This window comes from Anopheles nili, chromosome 3, assembly GCF_943737925.1.
Source record: "Anopheles nili chromosome 3, idAnoNiliSN_F5_01, whole genome shotgun sequence".
NCBI classification, from domain to species: Eukaryota; Metazoa; Arthropoda; class Insecta; order Diptera; family Culicidae; genus Anopheles; species Anopheles nili.
The window spans coordinates 18,464,679-18,480,279 of NC_071292.1; the positions used below are offsets into that span (position 1 = coordinate 18,464,679).

The 15,601-nt window shown below is 50.4% G+C and overlaps 2 protein-coding genes across 2 annotated transcripts; both read left to right on the forward strand.

Annotated features, from left to right (window-relative positions):
* The first annotated feature begins 4,794 nt into the window (after positions 1-4,794).
* Positions 4,795-7,024, forward strand: LOC128727731 (ATP-dependent DNA helicase PIF1). Its single transcript, XM_053821669.1, has 2 exons — positions 4,795-5,772; positions 5,841-7,024. The coding sequence occupies exons 1-2, from the start codon at positions 4,795-4,797 to the stop codon at positions 6,906-6,908; spliced, it is 2,046 nt and encodes a 681-aa protein (XP_053677644.1). The 3' UTR covers positions 6,909-7,024.
* Positions 7,025-7,877: 853 nt separating this feature from the next.
* On the forward strand, positions 7,878-14,623 carry LOC128723828 (ski oncogene-like). The gene is made up of 3 exons (XM_053817594.1): positions 7,878-7,953; positions 12,127-14,496; positions 14,597-14,623. Exons 2-3 carry the CDS (start codon positions 13,489-13,491, stop codon positions 14,621-14,623), a joined length of 1,035 nt encoding a protein of 344 aa, XP_053673569.1. The 5' UTR covers positions 7,878-7,953; positions 12,127-13,488.
* The last annotated feature ends 978 nt before the right edge of the window (positions 14,624-15,601 follow it).

A 15,601-nucleotide genomic window follows, 5' to 3' on the forward strand; every position in this document is an offset into this window, starting at 1 on the left:
GGGCTCGGTGGCATTTTAATGACGATAAAATGTACCCCGTATCGTAACGACATGGTTCGGAAACAAACGCGTCCGAAGAAAAACGCTTTTCTTGCCAGGGGAAAGCAAGCGTTTTTTTTTTGCTTCTGCCCCCCACGACAAAGGCATTCGTTTTCCTTCAAGTAAAACGTTGGTTCGATGTCATAATGTTGCTCTTTTTTTTCTCTCTCGCTATTTGGCGTGTCCAACAACATCCGCAACCATAAAGTTGCCATCAATTTCGCTGCTTGCTAGAACCTAACGAACCTGAGACAGGGATTTTTTTTGTTTGCTTCTGACTTCGCTAGAAGACTATTGGGAATTAAAACGAACCCCAACCTAGCTCGCGTGGGGAAGGTGGAGGAGAAAGTGGCCGTTTGAAAGTTACCCGCCACCGGGTCTTAATTTACAACCAATTTAACTACTACAAGTACACGAATAGAGCGGGTGTGGCAGGTTACAAGCTGCGTTCTAAACCACGATCAAGCGCAAACACCGGCCGCTTTTAGAGCGTTCATTGCCTTTTCCCCATCTCGAGCAGCCAATGTTGGCCTCAAGCGATTGCTCTCGCTCCCATTCGTTTCACTGTGATTCTGCTGCTGCTTCCGATTGCTGTAAAACCGAAAACGACTTCAACCTTGAAACAATTCGGTCCGGTTTCGAGCGAAAAGCCAAAAGCCCGCCCCTGGAAAGAGGTTATCCCAGACGGGGTGGTACAACCCTTCGCAGGCATACGACCGAGAGCGGACAAATATTCTGATGAAAAACCGCGGTTCAATGCACTTCCTTCCCCGGGGGGTTTGAGCAAAGCGATAGAAGAGAAGAAGTGAAGAAAAAAAAAGCATGGGTAAGAGTTCGCGTGTGTCTGAGATTTTTGGTTTTTTTTTTTCGCGCCTCATCCGAGGTTCGTCGCTGGTGCGATCGTCGATGTCTCTTGTTCTTGGCTGCGACGGAGCGCATTTTGGGTGAAACGGAGCGAGCGAAACAGCGCGATTATTGTCCTCGGGCTCGTGTGTGCTAAAACAAAGGGTGAAGAGAAAACTGGGCAATTTTGTGGCGTAAAGAGAGCGAGAGAGAGAGAGAGAACGAAAAAAAAAGGAAAAGTACAACGAAACGGCGTACGAAAAATCTGTACGCAAAACCCAGTGGATGGAGCCCGCGTGCCCGAGCTCCTCCGTTCGTCTGGAGGGGAAAAAATGGAACCAAAAAATTATGCATGAATTGACTAAAAGCAAGCTCGCGCGAACAGGCACTACAAGGTTGGCACGCTTTTGGGTGTCGCTGGACTGGCCGAACCCCAGGACTCGGGGGCTTTTTTGTCGGCGAAGGGGGCTGTTGCCGAAAGGACATTGGCTCCTGCGCCCACGAAGGGGTGCCAGTTACGTTAAGCTCGCCCCACGATACCCCATTACGGCTGTATCATTATCGCTACACCGTGCCGTGATTGACAAGCGAATCGGCTGCCCGATAGCAGTGGCCCCTTTTTGGTCCAGGTGTGGATGGGTTTACTGCGTATTTTTTTTTTTCGCTTGCTCTCTTACCTCCTAGATAATGCCCGGCTATTGGCCACTGATTTGCATGATCGATGCGTACGATGCGAGGCCAACCGGAAAATAAGGACCCACCGTAGGCGCGAGAACACATAAATGGCTTTTAATGGTGCGCTAATGAGCCGCGAGAGAACAAAACAAAAGCACATGCATGCAGCCTTTGCCGACGGGATGAAGTTTCTTTGCTTCTTCTCTATTTGAGTTAGAACCATTTGCGATCGATTGAAACGTGTTTGGTTTCCCCACCCCTCCTTCCACCCCCCACGCCTCCACTTGTGCGACAGGAGTTGCAACTAGCGCGCAAGGATCGTGTCAAGATAAGACGTCGAACAAATTGACTTGGAGCAAAAGTACACTTCCAACAAGCGGTGCGAGCCTTCAAATCAGAACCATTCGACCAGCAGGCCCGCGCAAGGAGGTTTATGATAAAGGATCATTAATAATGTCCACCGATCATTAACCAACCCCTTCCTCCCTTCCTCACTTCACTGGCAACCTATCGTTCACAAGAAAACCACACTCGATCAATTATGCGCCCGCTAGAGAGCACGATCGATGGACCGGTGCCAATGATGACTTGGGTTAAAATGACCGTAGGTTTGGAATGTCTACTCTCCCTCCCCCCTTACTCGTGTGACATTGCATTTGCATGATCCCAAGGTGAACGGTTAAACAGACGTCAGCGAGCGCGGCGTACGATTAATAACGGTGCATGTGCGCGAGAGTGCGTTTGCGGGTTGCATAAATGCATTAGCAATCGTTTAACGAACTCAAGCCAACACCGCTGGACAGGGCGGACCATTTTTCATTCTCCTCGCGATCGCACTGAGGCTTATCTGGTCCACATAAGCTCCACCAAAACGGCCGGGCGAAGATGGCAAGGAAAAGGACAACTTAAAAATGTATACGGCACAACCACCCCCTTCTCTCCCTGCCCGAGAACACTCACCCCAGGATGCTCCTTCTTCGGACCGTTGCGGCTGCGAGATGCGGATTTTTGCACGCGAAACAGGAACGCGATACTAAAAGGAAAACACCACCCCCTCTTTCTGCCGATCACCGATTGTGCAGGGTGTGGGACCCTTTTTTTTTTGGCTCTTCGAACCTTCACCGTTTTTTTTTTGCTTTATTTTTCGGAACTTGCACTCCGGTTTGCTTGCAGCACTACCCGTGGGGTTTCGCTCGCTCTCTTCTCTCCGTTTGCTTCGGTTAAAGAACTTTTATTTTTTGCACACCCCAAACGGTACCGAAAAAGAAAAGCCCACCGCGCGCGCGCGCGCACACACTTAGCTAGTTGTCTTCGAGCACTGGTTGTTTGTTGGTTTTTTTTTAATATGCTCGCTTGCTCTCTTTTTGCAACTGTGGCCTCTTCCGCACGTTTTTTTTTTGCTCGATTCCTTTCAGCAGGAAATTAATCCGATCGTTTGGGATGCGGAAGATTTCGTCATTCTCTCGTCATTCGCCAGCAGCACACCACACCCGTGAACCGCGCCGGAGATGATGAAATTTCTTTTTCCCTCCCGAAACTTTTGCCCAACCTGGCCGAGGATCGAACACTTTCGTGCGTTGAAATCGCGAAACAACACTCTTTTCCGGGGGCCGTACGCGCGCTATATGGTTTTGATTCTCCGCAGAGAATCAACCCTCGAGGGTGCTAACCGCGACTCTCGAAGGGTTGCACTCGCGACTATCCCGTGTGTCAGCTGGTGCCTATAATTTTCGCTTGGGGGGTTTCTCCGTTAAACAATCCGCAACCGTTGCGGGCACCGAGTGGTTTAACTATCCGCACACTCGGGCGCACAGAGCCCACACGATACGTGATCGTACAACTTAAACGCAAACACCCGAGAAACGGTACGCACCATCCGGCTAACTCGAAGCGAATAACGCTCTGCAGGCCAAGCCCAAACTGAACGAGGTCCGGAGCCCCAATGTAACGCTTGGGAGCGGGTCCTATCTCACGGCGCGTTATGCTCTCGCCGTTGTTGATCTCTTTGGTTGGTGGTTGGTGAGAGTAGCGTGGTAGGTTTTCCACTGGACGTTCGCTCCGTCTGCTGCATCTCAGCATCAGTTGCAGGCCGCTGATTGAACATTTGGTTTTAGCTGGGATTGGGGTATGATTTTTATGTGTATACGACCTGATAGCAATAGGTTATATCTCTGCAACTAGTGTGAAATTAAGGCATTGAACTATATTCCACAGTTTTACATTATCAGCACATATTGACCACAACGAAAATGTCACTTTGAACATGAATATTAATGCCATAATACGTCGTTATGGATGTTTTTCATTTGATGCAATTTCAATACATTTGATGCTATAAGTTTTTAAAAATGGAATCGTAATTACGTATGATTATCATATACATTTTTTTACATATTTCATGCATTTTTTCTCAAATTTATGTCAAATTTATTTGTTGATCTTATAGTTTATAACTGATTCTGCATGTATTTATTTTAACATGATCAAATACTCACATAAAAGCAAAAAAGCAGTATTGCAGAATATTTTTTGTTGCTTCGTTGATCAGTAACAAATGTGGTATAAATCCAATAAGCTAATGTTAAAAACAATGACTTCGTCTAAACAGTAGCCCACGAAACGTGATCCGTGTAGAGCTCGATTGTTTGAGCTCAAATTGCTCTCTCATAAGTTCTGCTCTCTTCGTCATGTATTATGAAATAGGAGAAACGAGCTTGAATTGGACACATGGAAGTTATTTCATCGATGTCTCTCTCTTTGCTATGAATTCTCTCATCATAGTTCGCTGTATCTACTACCGCTCTCAACAGCAATTGTCTGACCTGAATGTCGATGTCGACATTGGCCATTCGCGCTGAGTGAAGTAATCAACGTGCATTCATAAGCGACTTGTTTCCTATAATATATTTTTGAATTGATTTTCATTTTTTTTACATTAATTTGTGGGTCTAATTTTCCTTACTTGGTTTATTGTTTTTGCGATGGGGTGTAATTTCCTATGTTTGACCAAACGTTGTTACCATAAATTGCTGGTATTGTTTTGGTTCCTATAACGCTGACAGCTGTTTGTCAACATGACTTCTTGTTGTGCCAAATAACGTCAAAACAAATGAGGTCAATTTCGAATTTTTGGAGGGAAGCCACGCTCGCACGCGCCTTTCTCTCTTGGCTCCCATTTATTTATTAATTTTACGTTGTGAAGTCAAATAATTCTCCTTTTCGACGATTACGACGGCAATGGACCCTAACGATGCCACGTTAACCTGTGCCGTGAATTTGGAGTGGAGCAACCAGCAAGGCACGACCCAGCGTAAGTTCGCCAACAAACAAGCCACGCTCCGGCTCACCCGGAATGTCCTGAAAGAAATGTTCCTCGAGGTAACCGCCGACAAGCAAACACCGATCCAGCTAAAACTGCGCAGTGTTAATGTACATTCGAAGTTTATGGCCGAAGGAAAAGCGAGTATTAAATTCAACGACGAAAAGTGCACCATATTCCTATCGAACGCTCCGCCCGGGCTGCTGGTTCAGTTCCTGAAAGTGATTTTCGTGAAGCTCACGAACTCCAGCAGCGGCGGAGGACCATCGAAAGCCGCGATTGGCAAAGAGGAACCGTTAAAGAAAGCACGTGCCCTTATGGCGGCTGGGAAATCCCTCAACCAGTACGATGAAATTAGCCCAGTAACGACGGCGGAATTAGTCCGTGCACGCAAGCTGGCCATCGGCAGGGGTTCCGTCACGACTCCTTCACCACCGCCAAAACGGAAACGACTGTCGGATGATGCGTTGAAGGATGGAACGGATAGGCCAATGCCGAAGAAGCTGTACGCACCATCGCCTCTTGCCAAAGATAATGTAGCAGCAGGGATTGATGAAATTAAACTGAATGAAGAACAGCAGAACATTTTAACGGTGTGCCAGTCGGGTCGGAGTATATTCTTCACCGGATCTGCTGGAACGGGTAAAAGTTTTCTGCTACGGAAAATCATCGCTGCTCTTCCACCCGATGGTACGGTTGCAACGGCTTCGACCGGAGTTGCCGCTTGTCTGATAGGAGGCACAACCCTACATTCGTTCGCTGGCATCGGTGGTGGCGATGCGACGCTACAAAATTGCTACGAAAAGGCATCCCGACCGATCACGGCTCAGGCGTGGCGGAAATGCAAAAGATTGATCATTGATGAAGTTTCCATGATCGATGCGGACTACTTCGAGGTAAGTTTTTGGGAGAAAAAGAACACCTCAGTATATTCTAATTAATTTGTTTCATGTTTTTCTTGTAGAAAATTGAGGCTGTAGCGCGGTACGTGCGCAAGAACAACAAACCCTTCGGAGGGATTCAGCTAATTTTGTGTGGAGATTTCTTCCAACTTCCCCCAGTAAATAAGGTTATGGATCGATCGCAGCGTGGCCAATTCTCACAGGGCGCGGATGGTGGAGGCCGTGTGCGGTTCTGCTTCGAGTCGAAAGTGTGGCCCGAGTGCATCCAGATGTCGTACGAGCTGCGGATCGTGCACCGGCAGCGGGACCAGGAATTTGTGTCGATTCTGAACAGCATCCGAATTGGACGCGTGACTGACGAAATTACCGAACGGCTGCGTAAGACCGCAAGTCAGCGTATCGAAACGGAGGGAATCCTTGCAACGCAACTCTGCTCGCATACCAGCGAAGTGGACGCGATCAATCATGCGAAGCTGGAGAACCTTCGAAGCGAGGAGAAAATATACGACGCAAAGGATAGCGATCCTTACAGCACGAAGCAGCTTGACCAATTGGTGCCAGCACCGGCAAAGCTAACGCTTAAAATCGGCGCTCAGGTGATGCTGCTGAAAAACTTCAACATTGCCGAGGGCTTGGTAAATGGAGCACGTGGCGTTGTGTTGAACTTTGTGCAAGGTTTGCCCCTGGTGAAGTTTAAGCACCGCGAGCTGCTAGTCCGGAGTGAAAAGTGGACCGTTAAGACAGGCGCAGGCATGGTGATGACACGCACGCAGCTCCCGTTGAAGTTGGCTTGGGCGTTTTCTATCCACAAATCGCAAGGTCTTACGCTCGATTGCGTGGAACTGTCGCTCTCGAAGGTGTTCGAAGCGGGCCAAGCTTATGTGGCGCTAAGTCGAGCCCAAAGCCTTGAAAGCATCCGGGTGCTGGATTTTGATCTCAGGCAGGTGTGGGCCAACACGAAGGTGCTTGAATTCTATCGAAACCTGCGAAAGCAGATAGCAAACGAGAATCTGATGATGCCGGTAGCGGTTAAGAGCGCTGGGTCGAAGGATGCTCGTCTCAAGAAATCCCTTTCTGCGCTTGGTCTTTCGAAGGCGGTCATGAACAAACCGTTGATGACGATTAAGTGAGCAGTATAGGCTTGCTCTCGAATAGTTGCAATTTCCCTATGTCAAATAGTTATACTTTTCGCTCCCCCGTAACCTTTAGATTAAAATGTATTAACAATTCTTTTTCATCGTGTTGCATGCGCCTTTTGGTCTCCTAACGATGTCTATTGCCACCGAGAGCGATATGCAGATGTGATAACTGATCGGAGTATTCGGAAACCAGCAACGCATTTCAGACTGTCACTAGGGTTAATATTAAACTAATCATTAGACAAAATTGAACTATAAACTATTCAGAAGCCTTATAATAGGTGGATTGCAGATTAAAATATTTGCTATATTTGAAGAGTTTTAATGATACGAAAAAAACGAGAATTTCAAATTAACCATTATGTTCCCATTATTTTCACTGGGCTGGATAACGATATGTCCCATTTTTCCTGTGACTTAAGTACCGTTTACATCAACCAACGATTTGCTTTTGAATTAAACAAATCTTTTCTCGAACGACTGAATTTAAATGTTCTTCTACAGCATTGATTAACATATTTTTATGCGATTATCAATGTATATTTCAATCCTCGGAAAATTAAGATTTTACTCAATTTATTTGCAACAAATTTTAGCTTCACTGTTTCCCATTGTGCAGAGTGCTGCTGTCAGCGTGACAGATTTTCAAAACTGATACGAGCACCTGCAAGAAAAATGCAACGTGAAGTACAATGTTATGAATTTCCTACATTATGTTGTTTCTCCTTCGCTACAGTGAAGCTTAGAAACGGTAATTGATCTGAAATTTCCGATTGACTCAACCTCTCCATGATAACTTTATCAGAGCACTTCTTTTGGGACGATGTCAAAGATTTATCTAACGAAAGCACCACCATACAAATGACGTAGTGCAGTTTTTTGCAGCACCGCCTGTAGCACGTTCGCGTTCGCGCAGCCCACTGTAGCGATAGCTGTCAAAACAAACGCCATATTTGTTGAACCGTCGTTGCGTGCGGAGGTGCGTTGCGCGAGCTCCCATTCATAGCGTAAAGTGTTTTGTGTAGAGTAAAGTATTGTAAGAAGTTCCCACACCCACCGGGCTCGGGGTATCCTACAATCGATCTCCTAATGTCGTCGGTGGACTCACGTAAGGGTCCTAACAACGCACCTAGTATCCTAGTGAACGTAGTGCACATGCAGGTCGCAATCGACTAACGTGAAACTGAAGAAAAAAAATTCTAAGTGCGTTTGCGATGAAATGGGGAAGAATTAGAGGGTGGAAGAAATATGGTTTTCTCCTCATCCTTACGCCCCAGCTTGAGCCCGTTCTGTTGCCCTTGTTGCAAAGGTTTTTCTAGTTTCATTTTCCACCTTACCCGGGCGTGCAAAACGAGAATCGGCCTACCTGCGTGATAACGAAGCGCTCTATTGATTATTTTCTCCAAGTGTGCGAGAATGCACGTCGTGCGGGGGTCGCCCGTGTGTTGGCTGTGTCACCGTGTTGTGTGATTTTTGTCCCCAAAGAAGGTGTAAGGATTGCGGAAAACCGTGACCCACTGGCAAAAAGGACCTCAAGGAGGGAAAAGAAAAGTTCGGCATATTATGCCCCAAAAGCGCACGTTTTTTTTTTATTTGCGTGAGCTACACTGTGTTGCAAGTTGCGGGAATAAGTGCCGAAAAGAGTTCGTGTCCCAGGCCAGGCCGCGAAAAGTGCGGCTCGCGTGTCGTGTGTCTGTGTGTGTGTGTGTGCGCGCGCGTTTTTGCCCAGAATCGCAACCCCGCTCAGAATGCACCCGCCGAAATCGTCGTCTCGCGCGATTGTCGCGTATGTAAAAACTGAATGAAGGAGGGGGGGGGGGGGTGCAATCGATGGTGGAAGCGGACGTGCAGCATCTTGCCGCTCCCTCCCCCCGCCCCCACGGGTTTGGAGCGCTTTGGTTGATGAGGAGTTGGAAAGGGTTGCTCCGGGGAGGGAGAGTCATTCCGAGGCAGGGAAAACATTGAGAGCGAGGCGAAAAGAAAAACAAAACAAAAAAACAGGCACCCCACACACGCGTACATCCGCCAAAGTGCCCGCGCCTCCTTTGCACAGGGTGTTTCTTCCCCCTTCCTGCCCGTCCCCATGGTCTAGGTGCACAAGCCGCTGATGACGTCGAGACGTGTAGCGATTGCGCGTGTGTGTGCGCGCACGGTGCAGATACTTGCGTACACACACACACACGCACACGCGGTCCCGGGGTCTGGCGAAAAACAAAAATCGACATTCATCCCTGCCGGGAGGTGGTTGATGGGTGGGTTTTTTTTCTTTTTGGGTGGGGTAGGGTTTGGTGGCAAACGCAGCAGCAGCCCGTCGTCGCCGCGAAATGAATTTACCACAGCATACACACACACACGTACGGATACACACGTGTACGACTGGCTCTTATATGCATTCGCGTCTCGCGCGCGCGTCTTCTCGCGGCGGGGTGAAAATGAAAAGAGACGTATTTTTTTTGTTGCTTCTCTCTGGCCCTCTCCTCTCCTACCCTCCTCTTCTCCTTGCGGTAACCGCCGCTCAAGTGCAACCGTCCTGCTGCGAGGTGGTGGTGTGCGTTGCAGGGAGGAAAAATTCGACCACCGCTTTTCCGCCGGGGTGCGTTTTTGGGAGGTTGCTTTTCATTGCTTTTCTTCGCGTTTTTCCGCCCAGCCTGCTCGGTTTTGTTTTCTTTTTTTTGGCGTGTTAGGAAGGAAAATTCTGCTCCTCGCGAGCATGCCATGCTGCCGGGGTTTGGAAGGAGAGAGCGAGAGAGAGAGAGCTGCGAAGTCGCAACAGGAAACGGAAAAACGTTTTCGGTCGGGAATTGTGCTCCACCCCCCGAGGGTCACGGATGGTGGTTTTGGTGGGGACGCATGGAGGAAGAAGACAGGGAAGAAGTTTTGCAACAACAACAACAACAATGGTGACGAAAAGAGAAACGATCAAAGCAAGCAAAGTAAACCCCGCCATCGGCTGCTGTTCCTTGTGTTAGGCTCCGCGAACTTCACACCCAGACCCACCACTTACCCTTCGCCTAGACGTCCGCGTGGTGGCCAAAAATCTCTCGCTCTCTCACTCTCTCACACGGCATATGCACCGCGCATTCGGCGCACCGTGTGTGTGTGTGTGTGTTCCCCCGAAAAATTCAACCCCGTGTACGGAAAGGGAAACCCTCCGCGATCCGTCGACGTCTCGCGCGAGTCTGCTGCTGAAGTGTAACCGAGCGTATTGTGTGTGTGTGTGCGCGCGCGAGCGAGTGAGGTGATTGGCGCGAAAGAGCGCGAAACACCCGTCTCAACACGTCGCTCGCGGACAGTTGTGCAGTTGTGTGTCCTTTGGCGGTGGTTAGGAAAGCCCTGTGGAGGTCTGCTGGTAAAGGAGTGACACTGAAGCAGGGTGAAGAGAGGGAACTCCCCGGAGTCATTTCGCACCGCGGGTCTAGCGACGTGCGTGTGTGTGTGTTTGTATGTGCGCGCGCGCGCGTTCAATTTTCGGCTAGAGGCAATTTTGTTCCCTTTGTCAGAGCGAGAGGTGCGATGGGAGGAAGGAAGCAAAGCAAAAAAAAAAGAATAGAAAACGCGAAACCATTGCCGCGTGGAGACAGGTTGGGATGTGCGTGTGTGTGCACTTACGCACTGTGCGAGTGAGCGAGATGGCGGATGACGGATGCGAACACAGAAAGCCGTCAAATGCAGGCGCGCGCGCTCGAGTTCGCTTGCGTGAAGGAGAGCGCGCGGGCGCGTGCGCGTGAGCGAGAAAGAGAACGCTGGTCGAAAGCGAGAAGGCAATAGCGCAGCACAGCGAACGCATATGTTGGCCGTGGACGGGTAGAGTGCGCGCGCGCGCGTACGCGAGGGGTCAGACAGTCAGACAGACTGATTCCGAGGGAACCTTTTTCCCCTCTACCACTTCTCTGCCCCCTCTTCCACCACCAACCGTTGTCCTCTTGCCCACCATCGTTCCCCCTGGCGTCGTCGGGAACGCGGGCGCAAAAGGAAGGGGTTTTGCCGCGCAGCAGACAGCAGACGTGGGAGACGTGTGGTGTATGTGTGTGTGCGTGTGTGTATGTGCACAGCATGACAGGACGTTTGAGGTGGTCGAGGAGAGCGTGCGGGGGGTGTGTACGATTATAATAAAACTCGAGTTGCGTAAGTGCACGCGAGTGAACGATGTGGAAGGAGGCGGGTTGGAGCTGGCGCGAAAGGGGATGCGCGCGGTGACGTTGGTGGCGGATTCTCGCACGAAGGGCCCTCGAGAAAAAGCAGAAGAAGAAGAAGAAGCGCCCGGGCATAACACACAATTGCGCACGCGGTTGCTGGTGCTACCTCCTTCATTGTTGTGTGCGCGAGAAGAGATTCTCTTTGGTTTTTTTTTTTTAGCAAAATACGGTTGTCTTTTTGTTGTTGTTGTTATTATTGTTTTGTGGCTCTATTTTCGCATTCCTATCGTGACGCTGACCGCGGTCAAAGGGATGTATACAACCGCACCCTCATGTCTGGTATTTTGAGTCTTTTTTGGGCTTTTTTTCACCTCAAAAGGCATCCAGAACGTCCAGATCGTATTTTCCGTTCTCTTCCGCTGGTTTCATATCGAGAACAGAGCGCATACAAATTTCAAACAAATGCGAATCGTGGTGATTCTCTCCCATGCGTCTGTCTGTTTGGCGGACTCGTGCAGTTACTTCAAACGGTGCTGTCAAAATCAAAGCATGCCAAAAAAAACCGGTCAAAACAATAAACCGATCTAGTATGCGGTATCGGTATCGGTTTGTGCGTGTGTGCGCGTGTGAGTGTGTTTGGCGGCCCGTTTTTTTTGCATTACAATCGGTCACAAAACGTGGCTTCCTTGCGGTGATGATGAACCGTGCGCCACGCAAAGAGGGACATCCGACGGTTGAGTTTTGTAAAAATAAAACCGCATTTTTTACTCTCTCGGGTGCGTGCGTGTGTGTTGCTGCACGAAAATTAAGCGCTAAGAGGAGCACGGGTGAAATGAATTTGCTAAAATTTGAGCGCGTGTGGTGCGGAGAACCGCAACGAAGCCGTCGTGTGGCGGTTTTTTTTCTGGGACTGAAAAGAAGGTGGACTATTTTGACAGAAAAAAGAACACAGGGCGGGTTTTTGCAAGGATTTTTGTATTTTTCTGTGCACAACTTTAGTAAAATGTGTTTCTCCGTTTCGCTGTGGCTAATGTTTTTCTCACCCCTTTTTTTCTCCCCCCGTGGTTTTCCAGCCGAAACCGAGTGAGTGTGTGTGTATGCGCGCCCGCGTGCGTGTGTGTGTGTTTCTAAGTGCATCCAGCGTGCGTGTTGCATTTTCGCGACATCCTTGGGAGGCAACAGAAAAGCAAGATCAACCTCATCCGGCCCGGGCGCAATACGCGACAGAGCCCCACACGCAAAAGGAGGAAGCGCGGCGAATGAAAATTGCCGTGTCCAGCAGCCGGGGCGCTGGTGGGTGTGCCGGGAGAGGTGTGTGTGTGTGCGAGGTGGTGAGAAGAGATAAGGCTGCGAGAAGGCAAACAAATAAATAAAAATAATAAAATAAGCTAGTGGCCAAACGACGCGAGCGCCGCCGCCAGCGCGAGGAGGAAAGCGTGAAAAGAAGGAGCGCGGAGAAAAGCAAGAAAAGCGACCGAAGAAGAAGAAGAAAAATAGAAGGCGCGAATCGAGAGAAAAGAAAGATGGCTCGCCAAAATTATGCCGCACTCGGTTGCCTCACGCGCACCGGCGGCTGCTGCTGCTGCTGCGGTGTGCGATCGAGCTGATCGCGCTGTCTACCGTTCTCAGTCGCACAATTCGCGCGCTCTCTCTCTTACTCTCACGGGAGACACGCACTAAGCGCGCGGAATATGCAGATTACGCTGGCGAATGCGCACCACCGCGAATGAGCCCGGGGCTGGCGTGAGATGATGGCGCACCGTGAGCCAAGTGAGCGATGGTGAGCCACGCGTGATCGCTCAGCGTGAGAAAGAGCTCGCCCCAACGGAAAAGGCGATATTGTGTAGCCGTAAGGTGTGGTGGGGGAAAGGGTGTACGTGGGAGTGTGTGTCCCCTGGTGTGGAAAAGCGAAAAGAAGAAGAGGCAACCGAAAAAAAAAAACCGCGAGTATGGATGCAGTGCGGGGGAGCGCGTGAGAGCGTGAAGCGAGAAACGAGGATAGAAAGCGCGCGAGTGCGCGCTATAGCGAGAAGCGAGTGGCCGCGGTGGTTCGTGAGCAGTGTGTGAGCACGTGAGCGTGAGCCTACGCCACGGTGAGTGAGTGAGCTGAATTGTGGAGTGCAAATAAGCGGGGGTTTTTGGTGATCGAATTTCGGAGGGCGCGTGCAGTGAGCGTGCGTGCGTGCGTGCGCGAGGCCGCGTGTGTTGGGAGTGTTGCGCAGTTGTGTTAGTGCATGTGCGTGTGCGCGTTGTTTTTGCAACCCCCTGCCGGCGTTGTGTTTGGGGTGAGCAAAAAAAAAAGTGGGCCTCACGTAGTGAGAGAAGCCTAGCGAAAGTGAGCTCGTGCGTGCACGCAGGTTTATAAGCGTGCGTTGGGTTACGTGTGTGTTTACGTGAGTGTGTGCGTGCGTGCGTGCGTGCGTTAGGAAGCAAACATGACGGAATACGTGCCACCGCACGTCATCTCGGTGCTGAAAACGTACCAGGACAAAGCACCCCGCAGCCTGCACGGACCCGGCCTTTCACTGGTACACCCCAGCAAGGCAGGTGCGATCGTTGTCGGTCGCTCAGAGACACCGGATCTCCCACATGCCAGTGGCGCTTCCGGTGGAGGCGCCCAACAACATGGCGCCCATCATCACGAGCATGGCCGTGACGAGGACGGTGCTGGTGTTGTTCAATCACAACCACCAACGAGACAACAGCAGCAACCCCTTGGACCACCGGTACCAGGTGTACCGATCATGACCACACCCGATCCAGACTGCGGGATCGTACAGATGACGGTGCTGGAAGGCAAACGCATCGGGTGCTTCCTGTTGGGTGGCGAAACGCGCCTCTGCCTGCCACAAATCTTCAACAACATCCTGATGGACTTCAGCGTGGAGCAGATCAACCGCAGCATTCAGGAGCTAATGATCTACCTGTACAACTGCACCGACCAGCAGCTGCAGGAGTTCAAGCGCGCCAACATCATCCCGGACACGGCCAAAACCTGCGGGTTGATAACGCGCACAAACGCGGAACGGCTCTGCAGCTCGTTGCTTCACCAAGCGCACGAGTTGCGCCCCCGGCTGAAGGGTGGCGGTGGGGGTGGTGTCATGAACGGGTCCTTCCGGGTGTACCACAGGTGCTTCGGGAAGGGTGAAGGTTTGTTCCTGCCCGAGCTGTACAGCTTCGAGGAGCCAACGTGCATCGAGTGTGCCGAGTGCCGGGGGTTGTTCTCGCCGCAAAAGTTCGTGTGCCATCAGCACGAACCGCAGGAGATTCGCACGTGTCATTGGGGGTTTAATTCGAGCAACTGGCGCTCGTACATCCACGTGGCGGAGGCTGAGAAAAATCGGGACGAGCATGCGCTCGTGCTGGATAAGATCTGGCAGAAGGAGCGCGAGTTCGAGCAGGAGCTGGAATGCGAGCGGGCTTTCTGGATCGCGAGACGAAAGGTAAGAGGGGGTTGTGGGTGGAGTGTGGGAGAGGGGGGGGAGGGGGGTGTTGGGATGGTCATGAAACTATCTCCCAACCCCCCCCCCCCCTTTTGTATAGGTTTACTTCTCTTCCTCGGTGTTGTGAGCAATCTTTTGTTGTAGCTTATCAAACCACCCTTTAGAAGGGGTTGTTTCAGGCGGTATTAGAAGGAAGAGTGACGAATCTTTTTTAGTGTGTGTTTCCCTCCGATAAGCGCTAGCTGACAGTCTGCCAAGTGTCTGGCCAACCGACGTCCTATAGTTTAGTTCCGTTGAAGCCGTAGTTGCATACGACGCTTCCTTCATGCAGCTCGTGAATGGTCTAGAATTTCTGATATTGCAATGCAAGAATGTGCAACGCTTTGTGTTGTTGGCGTGCTATTATCATGCACATGGCTCTGTTCTTGCGCTTTGTGCGGCTCGATAGCAACAAGCGTGCAATATCGCGCCTTTAGCTATATGTGAAGACGTCCTATTCGCGTGAAAGATCAACCCCTCAGCAGCGTGCATTCTCAATTTAGAACCCTAGTTTTCTCCACCCCAAGACGCGAGTGGATGTGTAAGTGCCAAAGTCGAGATCGAAACCACTTCGCTGGCAAATGCAACGCCTCCAGCAGCCAATCTCGAGCAGCACTTTGGAGGCTATCGAAGACGAGCATCACTTTTGTGTCACCAGCTGGGTTTGTCGCCTCCCGAACGGCATCGACATTGGTGTGACATTTTGGGCCGCTCGGAAGCTCCTGCAAGGACACACTCGCTTGCCAATTGTTTCCGGCGAACCTTTCTTTACTCGCCCGTCGGGTAAAGCATCGGTTTCCGGCGCCGTTTGAGCCCGTGGAGAAGCGTTTCTTTTGTCCCGCCAGGCAACGCCGGGTTTCTTCCTAAAAAGAGTTCCATCCCGTGGTGTGCTCACTTCAAGATTCCCTTACAAAGTTTGGGCTTTGTAAAGTTTTTTGGGAAAAACAAACCCAAACCAACTGTTAACGGGGCAACAAAACAGTAGTGCTGCTGCGTATTTGCTGCTTGCCTCGCGCACTTTACATCCATTTTCCCATCACCTTCTGATGGCACCCTCGAGGGCAAT